At 34.0% G+C, this 17718-nt stretch overlaps 1 protein-coding gene across 1 annotated transcript; it reads right to left on the bottom strand.

Annotated features, from left to right (window-relative positions):
* Positions 1–3362: 3362 nt before the first annotated feature.
* LOC141345251 (uncharacterized) lies at positions 3363–12374 on the bottom strand. Its single transcript, XM_073850134.1, has 2 exons — positions 11144–12374; positions 3363–8155 (listed from the first exon to the last, which is right to left on the bottom strand). The coding sequence occupies exons 1-2, from the start codon at positions 12372–12374 to the stop codon at positions 3363–3365; spliced, it is 6024 nt and encodes a 2007-aa protein (XP_073706235.1).
* Positions 12375–17718: the final 5344 nt, after the last annotated feature.

Raw genomic sequence — 17718 nt, 5'->3', positions numbered from 1 at the left:
GCATAGGAACATGTTGTGCTGGAGGTTTAGGTCAAACATTTTAGAAAACTAGTGTCCCATCCTGAATGTTTTTGGTTACTTGCTTAAGAAGTCCTGCATGCATAGGATGATGAGGTCAAACATCTTGGAAAAGTTTATGAGGTGGATAATAACATTAAAGTCAGAGTTGGTTTCGTCATATTGCAACCATTCATAGATCCTTGTTGCTGCAGGTGCAACAGCAAAAGAAAGTAGCATCATCTGTTCACATATCCATATGCTTATTGGTCAGAGTGTAAATAGAGTGGGGGGTCAGACTTGATGTAGTTCAGTTGATCAGTCTTCCAAGCAGCTCTGGAATTCTTGTGTTAAAGTCACTGGCCTGTAATCATTTAGGAAGGTTACTGCAGTCTGCTTTGCAAGTGGTATCAAACATCTTGGACAAGTGTCTGAAGGGTATAATACTACTGAAGTCAGAACAGGTGTCCCCATATTGGAAAAATTCACATATTGATCCTTGCTCCAGGTGCAATGGTATACCATGGAAGAAAGTAGCATGAAAGTAGCATCATCTGTTGACATATCCATATGCTTATTGATCACAGTGTAAATTGAGTGGGGGATCATTCTTGATGTGGTTGACTTGATCACTCTTTCCAAGCAGTTCTGGTTTTCTTGTGTTAAAGTCACTGGCCTGTAATCATTAAGGAAGGTTATTCCAGTCTGTTTTGCAAGTGGTATCACAATGGTCATTCTGCTTATTCCCTGAAATCAATTATTATGATTATGGTTAATTTGTTAAGAAATCCTGTATGCATAAGGAAGATGAGGTCAAACATCTTGGAAAAGTTTGTGGGGAATATAATAGAATTAAATTCAGAGCTTGTGTCGTCATATTGCAACCATTCGTAGATTCCCAGTTGCTCCAGGTGCAACAGTATAGCATGGACGAAAGTAGCATCCTCTGTTGACATATCCATATGCTTATTGATCACAGTGTAAATTGAGTGGGGGATCAGATTTGATGTATTTGACTTGATCAGTCTTTCCAAGCAGCTCTGGGTTTCTTGTGTTAAAGTCACTGTCCTGTAATCATTTAGGAAGGTTACTGCAGTCTGCTTTGCAAGTGGTATCATGGTGTCATTCTGCTTATTCCCTGAAATCAATTATGATTATGGTTAGCCTGTTAAGAAGTCCTGTATGCATAGGAAGATGAGGGCAAACATCTTAGACGAGTGTCTGAAGGGTATAATACTATTCAGAACAAGTGTCCTCATATTGGAAAAATTCACATATTGCTCCTTGCTCCAGATGCAAAAGTATAGCATGTATGGCAGATCAAACAGCATAATCTGTTGATATGTTGTATCCACATGCTCATATAACACAGATTTGTTTTTTGTTGTTGTGACATAATTAATTTTTAAAAAAGAGTCGTACAGTTGTTCAGAAGCTGAATTGCTTCTAAACCGATGCACACTGATATTATAGTCAGCATTTAGTAAAATGACCACGTAGTCCATGAAACCAACTTGCCTTGAATCGAACATCCTGAAGGCTGATGGTTGTATGCTGTTGTGGTAAATGTTCATGGGAGTCAAATTCTTGCGTAGCTGCCCACAGAGTTCAGTAGAATTTAATGTTGTTCTCATGATGAAGATGATGTCATCTTCAAAGTAGATTAAGACATTCGATGTAGCTGTAGACAGAAAGGTTCTGATTAGAAAAAATCTTTATTTAACAACTTGTAACAATTAGAAAAAAAAGACTCTTACCTGTTGATCAATGGTTGATGTCCTGAAGTGTTCAGAATAAAGCAGCAACTTTACACTGGTATTTCTGAACATTCATGTGTTCCTTTTCTGTTTGTATTGTTTATGCTGTTTTGTTGAAAAGATTTTACAAACATTTTGCACACAACCATTTAAAGTAGTTCATTATGGACTTCATTACTCCTAACATTGTGATGCAAGACTATACAGAAATTCATTGCAAAGCAAGTACAATAGACATTTTGAACAATAATATACATTAAATAAAGACAATGAATGGATGAATGAATGAATGAATGAACAAATGAAAAAGGAACAAATTAATAAATGAATAAACAAACAAACAAATGAAATTAATGGAAAATAAAAGAATAAAAATAAAATAGGTGGGTGTTGAGATGATAAAAGGCCTTCTTTGTCACCCTGATCTTTTTTTTATAAGTTTTTTAAAAGCCCAAAGTATTCTTCACTTTTTATGCATACGTTAGGGACAGTGTGCAGTACAGCTGATGTGAATTTCGTCATCAAAAAAAGCATTTGTGACTGACATACTGCAACACAGCTCCACTTTAGTTTAAAAGAGTGACACATATTTTAACAAGTCAATAAATAACTTTTATTGAACACACACTGGTCTTAGATGAAGGTTTCAAGGAGCGTATGTGTCAATCACCTGCGTACGCATACAAAAATGAAGAATACTTTGGGCTTAATGCTGCCTTCACGTGCTATTGGAAATTGTGTAGTTCTTATTTCTCAAAATCATAATTACAACTTTGTTTTGTTCAGGTGTTTTGCTGTGCAAAAAAAGAGAAACATTTTTAAAGGGCAGGTTAATTCTTGAAATTTGAATTGAGTTTTCTGTGAAACTATAAATATTTTACTGTTCTCTTGCAGAATTAACAAACCTGCTTTGACACAATCTGCATTATGTTAAGCACTTTATAACGAAATAAATGTGATCCTGCAGTATATATTGAAGAAATCATATTGTGTGTTACTTAAAAATGTTTATTTAATTTCATGTTTAAGTAAAATTTTAAAATAGAACATTTTCATCAGTGGCATGCACAGAGTTTGTAAAAATGGCTCAAAAAGTTTTTATTGTTTGAAATCTTGTTTGAATTGGAGTTTTAATTAAAATTACTGAAAGGCCACTTTTCATAATCATTTCAAACGGCAATAGCAGGGACAAAATTAAATTAAGTCTCCCTCAGTTGAAACTAAGATCAAATTGAAGTGGTAATTAACATTACCAAAAACACAATTGAATTATTATAAATTTAGTTTGGATGGGCAGGACAAAAAGATTAAATGAAGTTCTACTTTATTGAAATCATGTTCACAGTAGACGGAAAGATTGATAATACTAAAAAGGCATATTTCTATTTGGAATTTAAGAGGCAGGGGTGAGAGAGAGACTGGACTGACAGCAATTAAAATAATGTTTCCATCAGATATTACTCCTATGCCTTCAGTCCCACCCCTTATCCCTGTGCATGCCACTGATTCCAATAGCACGTGAAGGCAGCATATATTCCCACAGAGGCCGTCCACATTTAAACTCCACCTCTGTATCCCCCACCCCCCCCATAATGCTGGACGATTTTATTACAATAACCATTTCACCACAATGCATTCATGACAGCTAAAGTATGTGGGCATGATATCAATCTGTATTTGATCCAAGTCAATATCTTTTACATACACATGATCAATTAATGTGCCATTTTCAGTGGTTGCTTTTTCAACAATTTGTGTGAAACCAAAATGCTGCATGACATCATGAACACTTGATTTATTGAAAAGGTTTTCATTGAAGTCTCCTAGAATTATTTTACCACCTGCTAAAGAGTTCATTTCATTAATTAGGATAATCAAGTTCTCTCTAAATAATGGCATGTTATATGATGGAGGTCTGTATACAACTGCCATAGTTGTGTTCAGTTGTTCTATCCTGCACATTACACATTCAATGTTAATACACGGTAAATCACATAAAGTTCCTTTTTCCTTGTGATATATACCAACACCACCATGATTTTCCTCCTTGAGTTTAGCAAAAACATTGTGACTTGTGTCATATGCATCACTACGTGATTTGTCATGGAAATAGTACCCGTCAAGGCTAACAGCATTCTCCACATAGTCTGGTTTTAACCAGGTTTCTGTTACACATATCATATCTGCTTCAAAATATCTCTTATCTTGGCGAATGTCTAATATATGTGGAATTAACCCTTCAACATTGTGCAACATAATTTTGTATGTGAAAGTTTCTGTTGTTTCACATGGAACAATAAATGGAGGCATACTCTGTAGTGCTTGCTCAATGTTATCTTTGGCAAAAATAGCTTTTTCTTTGAAGTCTTCTATTATGAGTCCATCAAGAGAAGTCACCCGACTTAATGCTACATATGCTTGTCCTGGAGCAAATATCTTTTTCATTGAAACAACAGCCTTGTCCACTGTTAGGCCTTGTACTTTATGAACTGTGCAAGCCCAAGACAATCTTATAGGAAATTGTCTTCGAACACCACCACTGCTTGTTACTTTCTCTTCCTCTGGTTCAATTGGTGTTGCTTTCTCCAATCCAGGTTTTAAACATGGATTCTTGGCTCTTGCTTCTTTACCAACTTGTTCTTTGTCAAATTCAATATATATTTTTGATGGAAATATTTCATTATCATCATAAAAGAATTCTTTAATTGTTCCACAAATTCCATTCACAAGACCATCTGAAACATTAATATTTTTCAGTAGCATTATTCGAGCATCAACAGCTAATTCAAGAGATTTTTCTAGACAGCTGTTATGAACTCTGTAATGATGGCCATCTTTCTCTTCCATTCGGCCAGTTTTAGCATTTCTCTCAAAGTCTTGTGCTTTCACAGTAACTATGTCAGAACATAATTTATGCAGCATATGTATGTTGTGGACATCAACTTCCCGGTTGGTTGCATAAATGTGGATATCTGTACTATCATCACCATCCCCTGTTTCACATTTTTTAAGCATAGTAATGTCATGTTCAAGCATTGGTTCATCTTTCTTACGTTTCCTTAAACGATTTAGCAATTCAGCAAATTCTTTGTCCTTCTGCCTCATAATCTCTGTAAGTTCAATAAAACTAAAGTTTGTTTCCCAAAGATTCACACTGTTCACTGGTTCAGTATAAAGCGGTTTTCCTTTCACGGGAGAAAGTTGATAAAAATCTCCAACTGCTATTATTGACACTTTTCCAAATGCAGAATAATCTCCTGTTTGTTTGATTTGTCTCAATCTACCATGAATATATGCCAGAAGTTTATGATCAACCATTGAAATTTCATCTATTATTAATATTTGCAGTTTTCCGTATTTGGTTCTCAAAGAATTAATTTTTTCATCTCCAAGTGGCTGATATGGCAATGTAGCATTGATTCCAATACAGAGAGCTGAATGTACAGTCATTGCGTTTATATTGAAGGCGCTCACACCTGTTGGAGCACTTAAGAGCACATGGGTCTCATCTGGGTTTTCAGATAACTTTGAAAGAATACGAGAGGTTTCATAATAGATTGCTTTAATCAATACTGACTTTCCAACTCCTCCAGGGCCTGATATGAACACATGAAATGGATCTGGGTTTTCACCTTGCACTTTTCCTAGACACCACTGCCGCACTTTATAAAAGATCTGTGACTGTTTGTCATTTAAAGAGCGCAGCAAAGCCATCGCATCTTTCTTTGTCATAGCGGATGGATTTTTTTCTAATGTGGCACCAACATTTGGTAATAGATCAGGTATGACATCATCACCATCTGTTTCTATTGGCTGATCTTTTCTACTATCCAGACATTCTAAACGCTCAAGTTCTGCTTCTGGACAAATTTGGGCCCAAGCATCTTCCATTGGTCCATGTTGTTCTAAGTCATCTTGAGCTCTTTGTATAGTCTCTGCTTCTTTTTCAAATTTTGCCCTATTTGTGTCTACTATGATAGTAACTGACTGAAGCTCATCATTATGCATTGTTACAAATCCAGTCTCATAAAAATCCCTATAGGAAGTGAAATTTGGTGGTTTCAGTTGACTTTGGAAAAAATGAGGCAAAAATAATTCCAAAATACTTTGATAATAATTTTCAGGATTTTTAGTAGGTGAAAAACGAGCATATCTTACAACTGCAAAGTCTGTACGAGTTCTTTTTCTCACAAACCCCATGTCATTTTCCAACTTGACTCTGTCTGAGGATGAGTTTTCAGATTTAGACAGAACTCTGTATTGTGATGCAAACGTAGCTAAACACATTCCTGTAAATTCTTCTGTTTTTGGACGAGCCCTGTATCTGTCTGTGATGCTTTTCATCCATATATCATCATTATCAATTTCTCCATTGTCAGCTTTTTTATTTATAGTGTTTAAGGGTAAGCTCATTTTTATTGTATTATTTCCAGTTGGAATAAAAACCACTTTCCTTGATCCTTCTTTTAATTTCATATTGGTCAAACGATAAACACTCTCTTGAGCTGACACCTCTCTGTTATGTAGAAAAACACTTCCAAGTTTTCTTAAAGCTTGTTTTGCATCCATGTTGCTTTCCTTGCGTGCTTCTTTTTGAGCATTTGCCAACAGCAATCCCATTTCTCTTTCTGCTTTAGAAATGTAGGAAATGATATACACAATGCAAGAATAAGCATCAACAACAAACTGTATGTCCATGTTTGCGTTCCAGCATCTCAAAAGATCTTTATTATACTGATTCACCCAAATATCAGTTGGCTTTCTCTTCAACACAACATTAGTTTTCTTTGACATTTTGTTATAAGCACATTCAAATATTTCTTGATTTATACCAATAGATGCAAACATAGAGTCAACAGAGTCAAAGACAGCTTCACTGTTCAGCAAACATTCTCTTACTTTTTTCATTATAGTTTCAGCTAATTCTTTTGATATCGCCTGAGAGGTATTTGCATTTTTGTCTTTAGTTTTATCATCTGTAGCGTTTTCATTGTCATCTATTTGATTGTTTCTTGTAATGAAAGTATTTTTGCTGGGTGGACGTGGAAAGTTGAATCTACATGTAGTGCCTTTCTTTCTACATGTTTTTGCATGTCTTTTGCTGTGTTGTTGTACACTGCTCACAATTTCATGCATTTCTTGTTGCTGTTCAGATGGCATTTCACAGGTTACATACTGATCAACAAATGCTACAACTTCATCGTCGTCATCTCTGTCCACTTGAGGTGCATTTTCAACCCAAAAGAGACAATGTGTGTGAGGTGAACCACGTTGTTGAAATTCAATTCGATAGAAATAATCTATGACTTTTCCAATGGGTTGAGCTGGTGACATAATCACATCTTTCAGGAAACAATGGAATCGATGATCAAACATTCTAGCAGCAATAACTGGGTTTCGTTTCAGCATCCCACATCTATCAGACCAGTCCAGTTCATCGATAGGAGTTTGACAACCCTCTTGTTTCACAATAGACTGCATTAACTCTGGCCATCGCAAGTCAGCTGATGAAAATGAGCAAAACCATGTTGGGAGCCCAAGTTGCCTCACCATTGCAAACAAATCTTTTTGAACAGATTGCCAAAAAACAGGACTGCCTCTCACTGGCTTTAAAAATTTATAACCCTCATCATAATTTAAAATCCTCTGAAGTGAATCTTTGTTTGTCAGCATTTCTGAGGTAATTTTTGTGTCATTGTTTACATGATAGCCTTTCCTCAAAGCAATAGATACATTAGAGATAACTTGATTGAGCTCAGACAAATATTGTCCGTAAAAGATGTAATCAATGTTTTGAGCAAAACGTCCATCTGCATTTAAAATTCTATTGTTTAAATACCTAGACAATGTTAATTTTTCAGGTCGTGAATCATGAAATGTGCCTGTTCCTTTTGGAAAGAGAACTGGAAAACATTTGGCTTCATTAGTTTCATCCATTAACATTCTCACTGGATTATTGCCTTCTGCTGGTGCAACTGACATAATGCCATCAAAATGCTGATCTAAAACTTCTTGTGCAATGTCAACTGGCTGTAAACATGTATCCATAAACAAACCATGCTGCTGCCGATCATGAAGTGTTTCATCACTGATCTCATCTTCTTTTTCAGTATTTTGTTCATTATCAACAGACATATCCTGACAAATGTCTAAATCAGGCTCATTGTTAGCATTATCATTTATCTCTTCTTCTATTTTACTCAGAGGATTAGTCCAACTCTCATTAAACTCCACATCTGTATAAAATGTGTTATTTTGTTTCAAGTATGTCAAAGCTGTTTTTATTTTCTCAGTGTGCACAAATTTATAGTCATAATGGCCTTTATATGTCAGTTTTCTCTTAAGTTTTACACGAATCATCAAATCATCATCTTCAGCTCTCGGTAAAAGATTCACCACTTCTGTAACATTAGATGGAACACAAGTCACAGGTCCATGAACTCCATTCTGTCCTCCTCGTGGTAAAGCCAGCATTTTCATGAATGGAATATTCTTTGCTATTAAATGTTGCTCAAGTGAGTTTAAACAGTTCAGTTCAGATGGAATAGGATCCAGAGCAAGATTGTTTGCAACACTTTCAGCAGGCATTTTACCTTCACAAACTTTTCTGTCACATGTGTGGCAAATCCATAGAGATTCAGCAGGGCTATTTTTATACACACAATCTTGACTACAGTGTTTGTTACATTTATGAAGATAGTTCAGTGTTATACATTTTTCTGCAATACAGCCAACTTGAGTTGATTTCTGAAAATATTTATTTTTATTGCAATGTTTGACCTGCGTTTTGAAGCAACAACGATGACAGACTGCACAAACATATCCAGGGCCTGATGATATTTTTTGTTTAAACTCTTCAATTACATAATCTATGTCATTTCTTTTGAGGCCTACTTCACATTGTTTTAGAACATTTCTCATTTTAATATTATTAGCAAAATTAATATCATTTTTATATTTTTGTATGTTGTAATTTATCACCATGTTTTTATGTATTTCATTATTAAGATATTTTTGCACACTGTACTGTTTGACAGACTCTCTATGTGATTCATTTTCTTTATATTTCTCTGTACTGTACTGTTTGACAAACTCTCTGTGTGATTCATTTTCTTTATATTTCTCTGTACTGTACTGTTTGACAGACTCTCTGTGTGATTCATTTTCTTTATATTTCTCTGTACTGTACTGTTTAACAGACTCTCTATGTGATTCATTTTCTTTATATTTCTCTGTACTGTACTGTTTGACAGACTCTCTGTGTGATTCATTCTGATTATATTTTTCAGTACTGTACATTTTCACAGATTCTTTGTGTGCTTCATCTGTGCTGTACTTCAAGATGCTACGTTTTTTTACAGCCTCACAATGCATTTTGTTTGATTTGTATTTATCCCTGCTATAATTCTTGACTTTTTGTTTGTACTGTTCATCGGTCTTGTAATTTGCTTTGCTACGTTTATTTATTGACTCTTTGTACGTTTCATCCTCAAAATATCGCTTCTTTGATTTAATTATTTTTTCCTGTTTTAAGTCAAGATTACTGTTGTATTGCACTTTCTGTCTATAAAGCTTGCATGGGTCTGATCTAGTTTTTTTATCCTGAAATAGTGATTTACAAAAGGACTCAGAGCTAGCAGTCTTCCTCTTTACAGATAAAACTACTTCATAATGACAGTTATTCACATGTTTCAAATAAATCCCATTGTGTTGACAGCTGTGTCTATTAGAGGTTATGTTTGAACATGAATATTTGAGCCATTTCTCTTGAGTGTATGTAAATATGTCTACACCAATAAAATCACTGGCAGCTTGTATTTCCATCTCTGTCGCCCAAGTTCCAACGAATTTCATTCTTGATGTGGCAATGTACTCTGGTACAGACCTGTATCCTTGTCTGAGATACTGAGTATACTTTGCTTCATTCTGCAGTATGTGTGTAACTACAGCTCGTCTCACTTTTCGGTGTTCTTGTTCACTTCCACTTACAGCATAAGCAACAGATCTGAAGAAGCAGTTACCATCGCCAACAATATCCTTTGTTTCACAAGGCTCAGCCATTTCAACAATTTCAGTTGTATTATTCTGCTCTTTTACAATGTGTACAATGTTCAGCTTTAAGCAAACACTCTTTTGTTGCTGTACTGTTAATGGATTAAACAGCAAAGGGACACTGGTAGTTTGTGAAATAATTTCAACATCATCTGCATTTTCATTAGATGGATATAAAGAACATGTTTCTGTTTTCTGTTCTGCACACATTTCATTCACACACATTTTATTTGCATTTATGAAATCACTCAAAGATTGACTGCAACCAACATCAACTTCCATTTCTGACTGCTCAACTTCACTCTCTTTTACTGCTTGAACATTTTTCTGAATCATTGGACAGGATGAGTTGGCCTGCTGACTGTTTATGTCTATCATATTTGCATCGACATCAGTTAACTCAAATGGATGATTACTTGCAGTCAAGGACACGTCAAATTTAGATGTCTTTACTTTTTTTTTATGCTGTTTACTTTTCTTGTGTTTTTCAGTGCTGGGTTTCATTATTGATTTCATTATTGCCATGTAAGTTTCATCCTCATTGCATCTTTTCTTTGCTTTCATTTTTTCTTCTTCTTTGAACTCAGGACTACTATTAGATTGAACTTTCTTTTTATGATCCTCACATGAATTTGAACACACATTTGATCCTACATCAGACAAGATGTCTTGAAATGGTGCTTTAGAAAATGAAGAGCAGTCACCAACCTTACCCTTTCCACATTCGACAACTTGAAAATAACGGCTATTGACATGTTTCAAATATATGCCTCCGTCTTGACAGCCATGTCTGTTGGAAGATGAAAATTTAAACCATTTCTCCTGACTGTATGTAAATATGTCTGCGCCAATTAAATCACTGGCAGCTTGTATTTCCAACTCAGTTGCCCAATTTCCAAGGAATTTCATTCTTGATGTGGCAATGTACTCTGGTACAGAACTGTATCCTTGCCTAAGATACTTAGTATACTTTGCTTCATTCTGCAGTATGTGCGTAACTACAGCTCGTCTCACTTTTCGGTGTTCTTGTTCACTTCCACTTACAGCATAAGCAACAGATCTGAAAAAGCAGTTACCATCTGCAGTAATATCTCTAGTTTCACAAGGCTCAAACATTTCAACAATCTCAGTTGTGTTGTTTTGTTCTTTTGCAATGTTTACAATGTTCAGCTTTGAGCAAACATTATTTTGTTGCTGTAGTGTTAATGGACTAAATGGCAAAGAAACACTAGCAGTTTGTTTCTTAAATTCAACATCACCTCCATTTTCATTAGTTGGGTAAAAATGCTGCGTTTCTGTTTTCTGCTCCACACATGGTTCATTCACAGATATTTTACCTGTGTTTATGGAATCACTCAGAGATTGACTGCAGCCAACATCATCTTTCATTTCTGACTTCTCACCTTCGCTCTTGTTTACTGCTTTAACGGTTTTCTGGGTCCGTGGACAGAACTTGCCTTGCTGACCGTTTGTGTCAATAACTGCCTGTACTCCAGTTACCTCAAATTCATGATAACAGGCATCCTTGGACACACCAAGCTTCCTGAAATGAGTAAGCAGAGACTTCATGCTCGAATAGTACGCCACTAGACTCTTACCATTGTCTACACATCTTCCATCACTGCGTCGTGAATGTGGATCAATCACTGCATACCAAGATCCTTCTCTGACAACGGCACATATGGCTAGCTTAATATTTACCAAACATGCATCAAACCTCTGAAATGCTCGATTTACTGCTTCATCAAACGACATAGCATACTGTTCAAATCCTTTTTCATATTTAGTGACACCAAACAAGCCAGTAAATGTTTCACCATAGTTTATTGAAAACAGACAGTTTTTTAGCATGTGTTTGTGTGGTAGCTCATCAACACGTATGAAGCCGTATTCAGGATCGCCGATTTTCCCTGCATCTCTCATGGCACTGTACAGGTCATCTCCATGGATCAGGACAGCATTCAGGTCACTTCTCGTCCACTGCAACACACTTTTCATCTTACACATCAGAATTGCAGTTAAACTATTTGCACCACATTGCCTTCCCATATTCCGGCCAAAACGATAATCTCCTTGATGAAAAGAGCCTCTGATGTATGATGTCTGTGGAGATAAATTAGAAACAGCTTTCAGGGTGAATACAGTATCTTGTTTAGAGTTTGGTTCAACTTTCTGTTCAGACTTTTGTTCAGACTTTTGTTCAGACTTTTGTTCAGACTTTTGTTCAGACTTTTGTTCAGACTTTTGTTCAGACTTTTGTTCAGACTTTTGTTCAGACTTTTGTTCAGACTTTTGTTCAGACTTTTGTTCAGACTTTGTTTGCTCAAAGAGGGTTTGCTCAGAGAGGGTTTGCTCAGAGAGGGTTTGCTCAGAGAGGGTTTGCTCAGAGAGGGTTTGCTCAAACTCATCTTTACATTCATCTTTTGACACGTTGTGATATACACAACGTTCTTTTAACTTTGCCGTTTTTTTAAGAGGTGGCAAACCCTCTTTAGGATCATCAGACATCCGATCGGCCATTCTTTTCTTCGCTGCCTGGGAACGCTTGGAGTGCTTTGTCCGAGGCATCTACATACAAAATAAAGAAAAATGGATTTAAAAACACATTACTGCATCATAATTCACAAACACATTACAAAAAAGAATTTAAAAACATGAAATGTTAGTTCACATTACACTAAATTATATTAATAATATTTCATGCCTCAAATATACATAATTTTTATGCACATTTTTAGAATTGATGCACATTTAATCACACAACTTTATTTAAACTAATGTTTTTTTAAGCTTTGCCAGTTTAAACATTTACGAGCCATAAGACGCAAGTTCGCACACAGTGAGAAGATCTGTGTGTGCTCTCATCCAAAGCACGCAAACCCATGCCTCAGAACGCACGCAAATATTAAGCTCTCTTTTAAGTATTGAGTTTGAATGGACAAATTTTTGGGCAAAATGCCCGTCTTGGTAAGTATCCTAGCAGACATAGCTGGCTAAACATTCAGTATCAGTGCACTGGATCAGCTCATTCAAAGTGACCGCAATTTCTTAATATTAATCAAACAGCAACAACAAGGAAATCACTCGCTGCTCTTTATTGAATAGCTTTTTTAATGTTAATAAAGATTAAGCTTTAATTTATATTTTAAAATATGCAATGCTTTTTTTACATTTGATTATTTTTTCAGTTTCTGTACTTAAAAACTAATGTTAGACCTACATAAACATAAAACCGCAATAAAAACCGAACAGTGAGTAAGTTAAACAGTTGCACCCCTATTAGCTACCATAGACATCAATATCTGAACTATAAACTTTAATCCCATTATTTCTGTGATAATATGGATGACTGTAAAACAGAAATAATCCTGTGTATTTGAAAAGATTGTTTCTGAAGTCGTTCCTTTCAAAAACATGGTAAATGTTTCTGCTGCACAGAATTTTGGAAATGTTCCAGTTTGACTTCTTCAAAGGTTTAACAGACAAATGCAAATACTGGTTATTAAAAAAAAGCTCTAACAGATAATACAAAATGTTACTGTTTATTTACTAAATACCTGAATAAGATATTTCACAAAGATGTTTACATATTGTCCACAATAGAAAATACTTAAATTTATAAAAAATATCCCTATTCAAAACATGACATACCCCTGGTTCTTAATATCTCTTTTTTTTCTTTTGTTTTGTTCAATGATATTTGTTCATGAGTGCCTTGTTTGCTCTGAATAGTTAAACTGTGCTGTTCTTCAGAAAAACCCTTCAGCTCCCACAAAATAGTTTGTGTATCTGAACCCTTTCCAATAATGACTGTATGATTTTGAGTTGCATCTTTTCACACTGAGGACAAGTGAGGGACTCATATGCAACTATTAGAGAAGGTTCAAACACTCACTGATGTTTCAGAATATAAAAAAAACATGCATTAAGAACAGAATGAAAAGTATATATTTTTTGCCTAATTCCCAGAACATGACTAAAGTTTATTTAATTTATCCTGAACTTAAAGTTCAAACGTTTTCACCCCTAGCTCTTAACGCATGTTTTTTTTTTTTTTTTTTTTTTTTTTAGTAAAGCATCAGTGATCATCTGTTAACAATCCATCAGTTGTCCATACAATCATTCTTGGAAAGTGTTCAAATACACAAAATTGCTGAAAAACCAAAGAATTTGTGGGACCTTATTCAGTATTCTAAAAGAACAGCAGTTGTTTAGGAAAAGAACACTTATTAACAACTATTAAAAAACAAGTGTACTGTAAATTTTCAACAAGGACATTTTATAAACACAACTATGATTTTCTCTTCTGTACTATATGTAAACATGTTTTATGTGAAATACCTTATTCAGGTCAATACTTAAAGAATAACATCTATTTTGTATCTCTCCATTGTGATAACTAACAAATTTTGATAACCAATTAACTTTTGTAGATTTTGCAAGGTGTATGTAAACTTTTGACTTCACTATATTAAATTATTATATTATTAATAGATAAAGAATAATAAATATAACATCTTACCTCAAATCAGATTTCTCCAAATCTTCTGCAACAGAAAACTGTGAGTAAAATATAACAAAACATATAAACAATTATTACATTAAACAAAAACAAATGTAGAAATAACACTATATTTCAAGGTTTTTTTCTAGCTTTTAAAAGTATGAAACTGCATATTTTTACCTGTCGACAAAAATGAAACAATTATGTGCAAGCTTTACTAAACATGCTGATACCATCAAATGTTAAATTTTTGTTTCTTTAGACAAAATCATAATTCCTAATATTTATCCACTGATTTATGCTACCAAATATTTCCACTTAAGCAATGGCTAGAATACAAATATATAATTTGTGTCATTCATAGTACTTGAACTTTAAAAACAATAAAGAATTATACATTCAACATTACGTGGCATTAAACTGACAGACAAGAAATACGTTACTTCTACTATTAAACAAGGTCTCAGCTTCATATTTTGTCATTTTGTAAGAAATTCAAACAAAAAACACTGTTTTGTGGCTCCTTAATGTCTCGAGAAAAAAAAAATCACATTATTGCCTCTGCTCCAGTGCCACACGAACTGATCATCTATTCATATTCACATAAAGCACGACATATCATTATGATTGGTCACACAGTCTGTCAATCCAGCTCTTATCTAACGATCAATGAACATATTTTTATTTATAAGCCTTGGCCATGCACTGCACGTGCTTTATATAATACACTATATCACTATAATCTACATCCTCATCTGAATACGACTGAATAAAAGACAAATTATTTTTGTGACCTATCCTTTAAAACGTAAAGATAATATGATTAACGTTAATTAAAAAGAAAAAAAAAGGTTAACCAACAAACCATTACAAACATACCTTCCAACTATTTCAATACTAAGATTTCTTTACATTAATAACAGTATTAAAATAATAATAATAATTACAACACCCAAACAAATAGCCACATCGCATTCTAACCAGTGAATATGTAAACCATACGAACCTACTGCTGAAACAAATGTTATCTTTTAAACATTTATTTACAAAATACAACAATAAAACATACACATACACAAAATACAACTTAAACTGACTTACGAATATCCAGGATGACTAACATTAATGCATGGATGATTAAGATAACACAGAAACAAGCAGAACACATTCTTACCTGCAGGACAGAAAACACAAAATGGCGTTCTTTCCTGTCAAAACGGAACCACGTTCTCTCAGCTAATAAATCGCGCGCGCGCCCTCTAGTGGATATAATAATAAAAAAGTATCACATTATATTTTGAAATATGAAAATCTTATTAAAAAACAGAAGACTTCAAGCAAGCATTTTGCTACCAATTATTTCATTTAAAATAATAATGCATTTTAAATAAATAACAGTTATTTTACAGGAATTTGGATTCATACTATAGCATAATATCTAACATTACTTAAAAAAAATTGTATCTACAGCTAAGTGTGTCTCCATATGTGTTTAATACGTACTTACACCATATTAAATAACATAATAATGTAATTGTTATAACGGGGTACCCCCGGGATCCTCCAAATGAAATTCAAGGCTTTTTAAGACCTTTATAATACCATTTCAAATAAAATTCAATGCCAACTTCATACCCATTCCGACAGAAGTATGAGGGGAAAATGTCAAATCTGTATATATTTTGAACCCTATAAAATAATTATGTACAAGTGGGCTACTTGAATTAAATAAAACATTTTATGGCAACACTTTACAATAAGGTTCATTAGTTAACATTAGTTAACCACATTAGTTAACACGAACTAATAATGAACTGCACTTATACAGCATTTATTAATTTTTGGTAATGTTAACTTCAACATTTACTAATGCATTAATAAAATTTTGTTAACATTAGTTAATGCAGTGTGAACTAACACGAATAAACAATGAACAACTGTATTTCCATTAACTAACGTTAATAAAGATTAGTTAATACAGTAACAAATATATTGCTCATGGTTAGTTCATGTTAGTTAATATATTAACTAATGTTTAACTAATGAACCTTATTGTAAAGTGTTACCCATTTTATTTAAATTATCAGTTATATTTAATACACACGCAACAGCGTAACACACATTTGATTTGTAATAAATAAATTTGAACTTGGTGTTGAACACTACAGCCGTCGCAGCTCTGCTGCCTTAGCTGCATTTTTTTTCAATACACAGATATAAACAAATATCAAGGAAGGAATTTTATTTCACTATTTGGTGTATCTGCATGATTTATAATTTAGATACAGGTTCCACACAAAAACAAAGTATCTTATACAATGGCATTTCAGCCTTTATACCATTAAAAGGGATAAATTGAGTATATAATTAATTATATTTAAAACATAAATATTAGTCTTAATTGTTTAGATATTTAGAAGGCACATTAACTTCTTTCACATTTACAACTCTTTGTGTTTGCTGCATAAAAACAGGTCGATAATTGCAATCATTTGACTAAAAACAGCTGAAAAAATGTGGAAATTAAAATTCATTCTGTCACTAGGGGCTGAAATATTACAGTTTATTACAGTATTACAGTTTCCCCAGTAACAGCTGTATACAAAGCAGCTTTAGCGCTGTTTTAATTGAGACATTTCTTATACTATTTAACATATTTAAAACTTTTATATGGCCTTAAATTTGATACAACTAAATTTTGTAGTTTTTAAGGAATTGCAGGAGCCATCTACTTTACGATAGCCCGTCGGGCAGTCCGGTGACACCTTTTGGTAGCCCGAGCCCTGGCCGTTGCGTAGTCTTCGTGGCCGAAGTTGTAAATACTCATCGTACTTCACTTTATGGTGAACCTGTAAGTGGTGTTTTACCTAGTAACCATAGTAACAGGTCCATATGACGTGGCGTGCGAGGTGCACTCAAGGTTGCACTGCATGAATTTTTAATTAGCCTACGTTAGTAACAGTTAATTTTGTTACGGTATGAACTTAATCCTAGGAAAGGCAAAACATATAATAAAATAAGACCTTTGTAACGAAATCCAAGACTTTGTATACCAAATTCAAGGCTATTAAAGCCTTAATTTGAGATTATCAAATTTAAGACTTTTTCAATGCTTTTAAGACCCCGCGGGTACCCTGTATAAAGCTTAAAAACAATGCATCTTTCAAACTACATGAAATTGCAAATATAGCCACTAGATGGCAGTAGAATACTACTAGTGGGCTTACTCATTTTTGTAGAACAGTGCTTTATATGGTTTAATGGCTTTATATAGTTTTGAATTTATATGTAAATTATACTAAATCACTGTTATAACTTTTTAAATTACGTTTAGCCAAAGATTAAAACTTAATTTATACAGATATATCATATTTGACAATTACACATGATTCTGATTACAGTGAAACG

Source organism: Garra rufa, chromosome 11 (assembly GCF_049309525.1).
Source record: "Garra rufa chromosome 11, GarRuf1.0, whole genome shotgun sequence".
In the NCBI taxonomy this organism is placed as follows: domain Eukaryota; kingdom Metazoa; phylum Chordata; class Actinopteri; order Cypriniformes; family Cyprinidae; genus Garra; species Garra rufa.
Note: the sequence above shows the minus strand (reverse complement) of the source record. Positions and strands in the feature narration are given on the sequence as shown.

Coding starts and splice junctions, on each gene's coding strand:
- LOC141345251 (XM_073850134.1), bottom strand. CDS start 12,374: ATGCCTCGGACAAAGCACTCCAAGCGTTCCCAGGCAGCGAAGAAAAGA. Junction 8,156..11,143: donor GAGTGATTCCATAAACACAG/GTAAAATATCTG, acceptor CTAATGTTACAG/AAGTGGTGAATCTTTTACCG.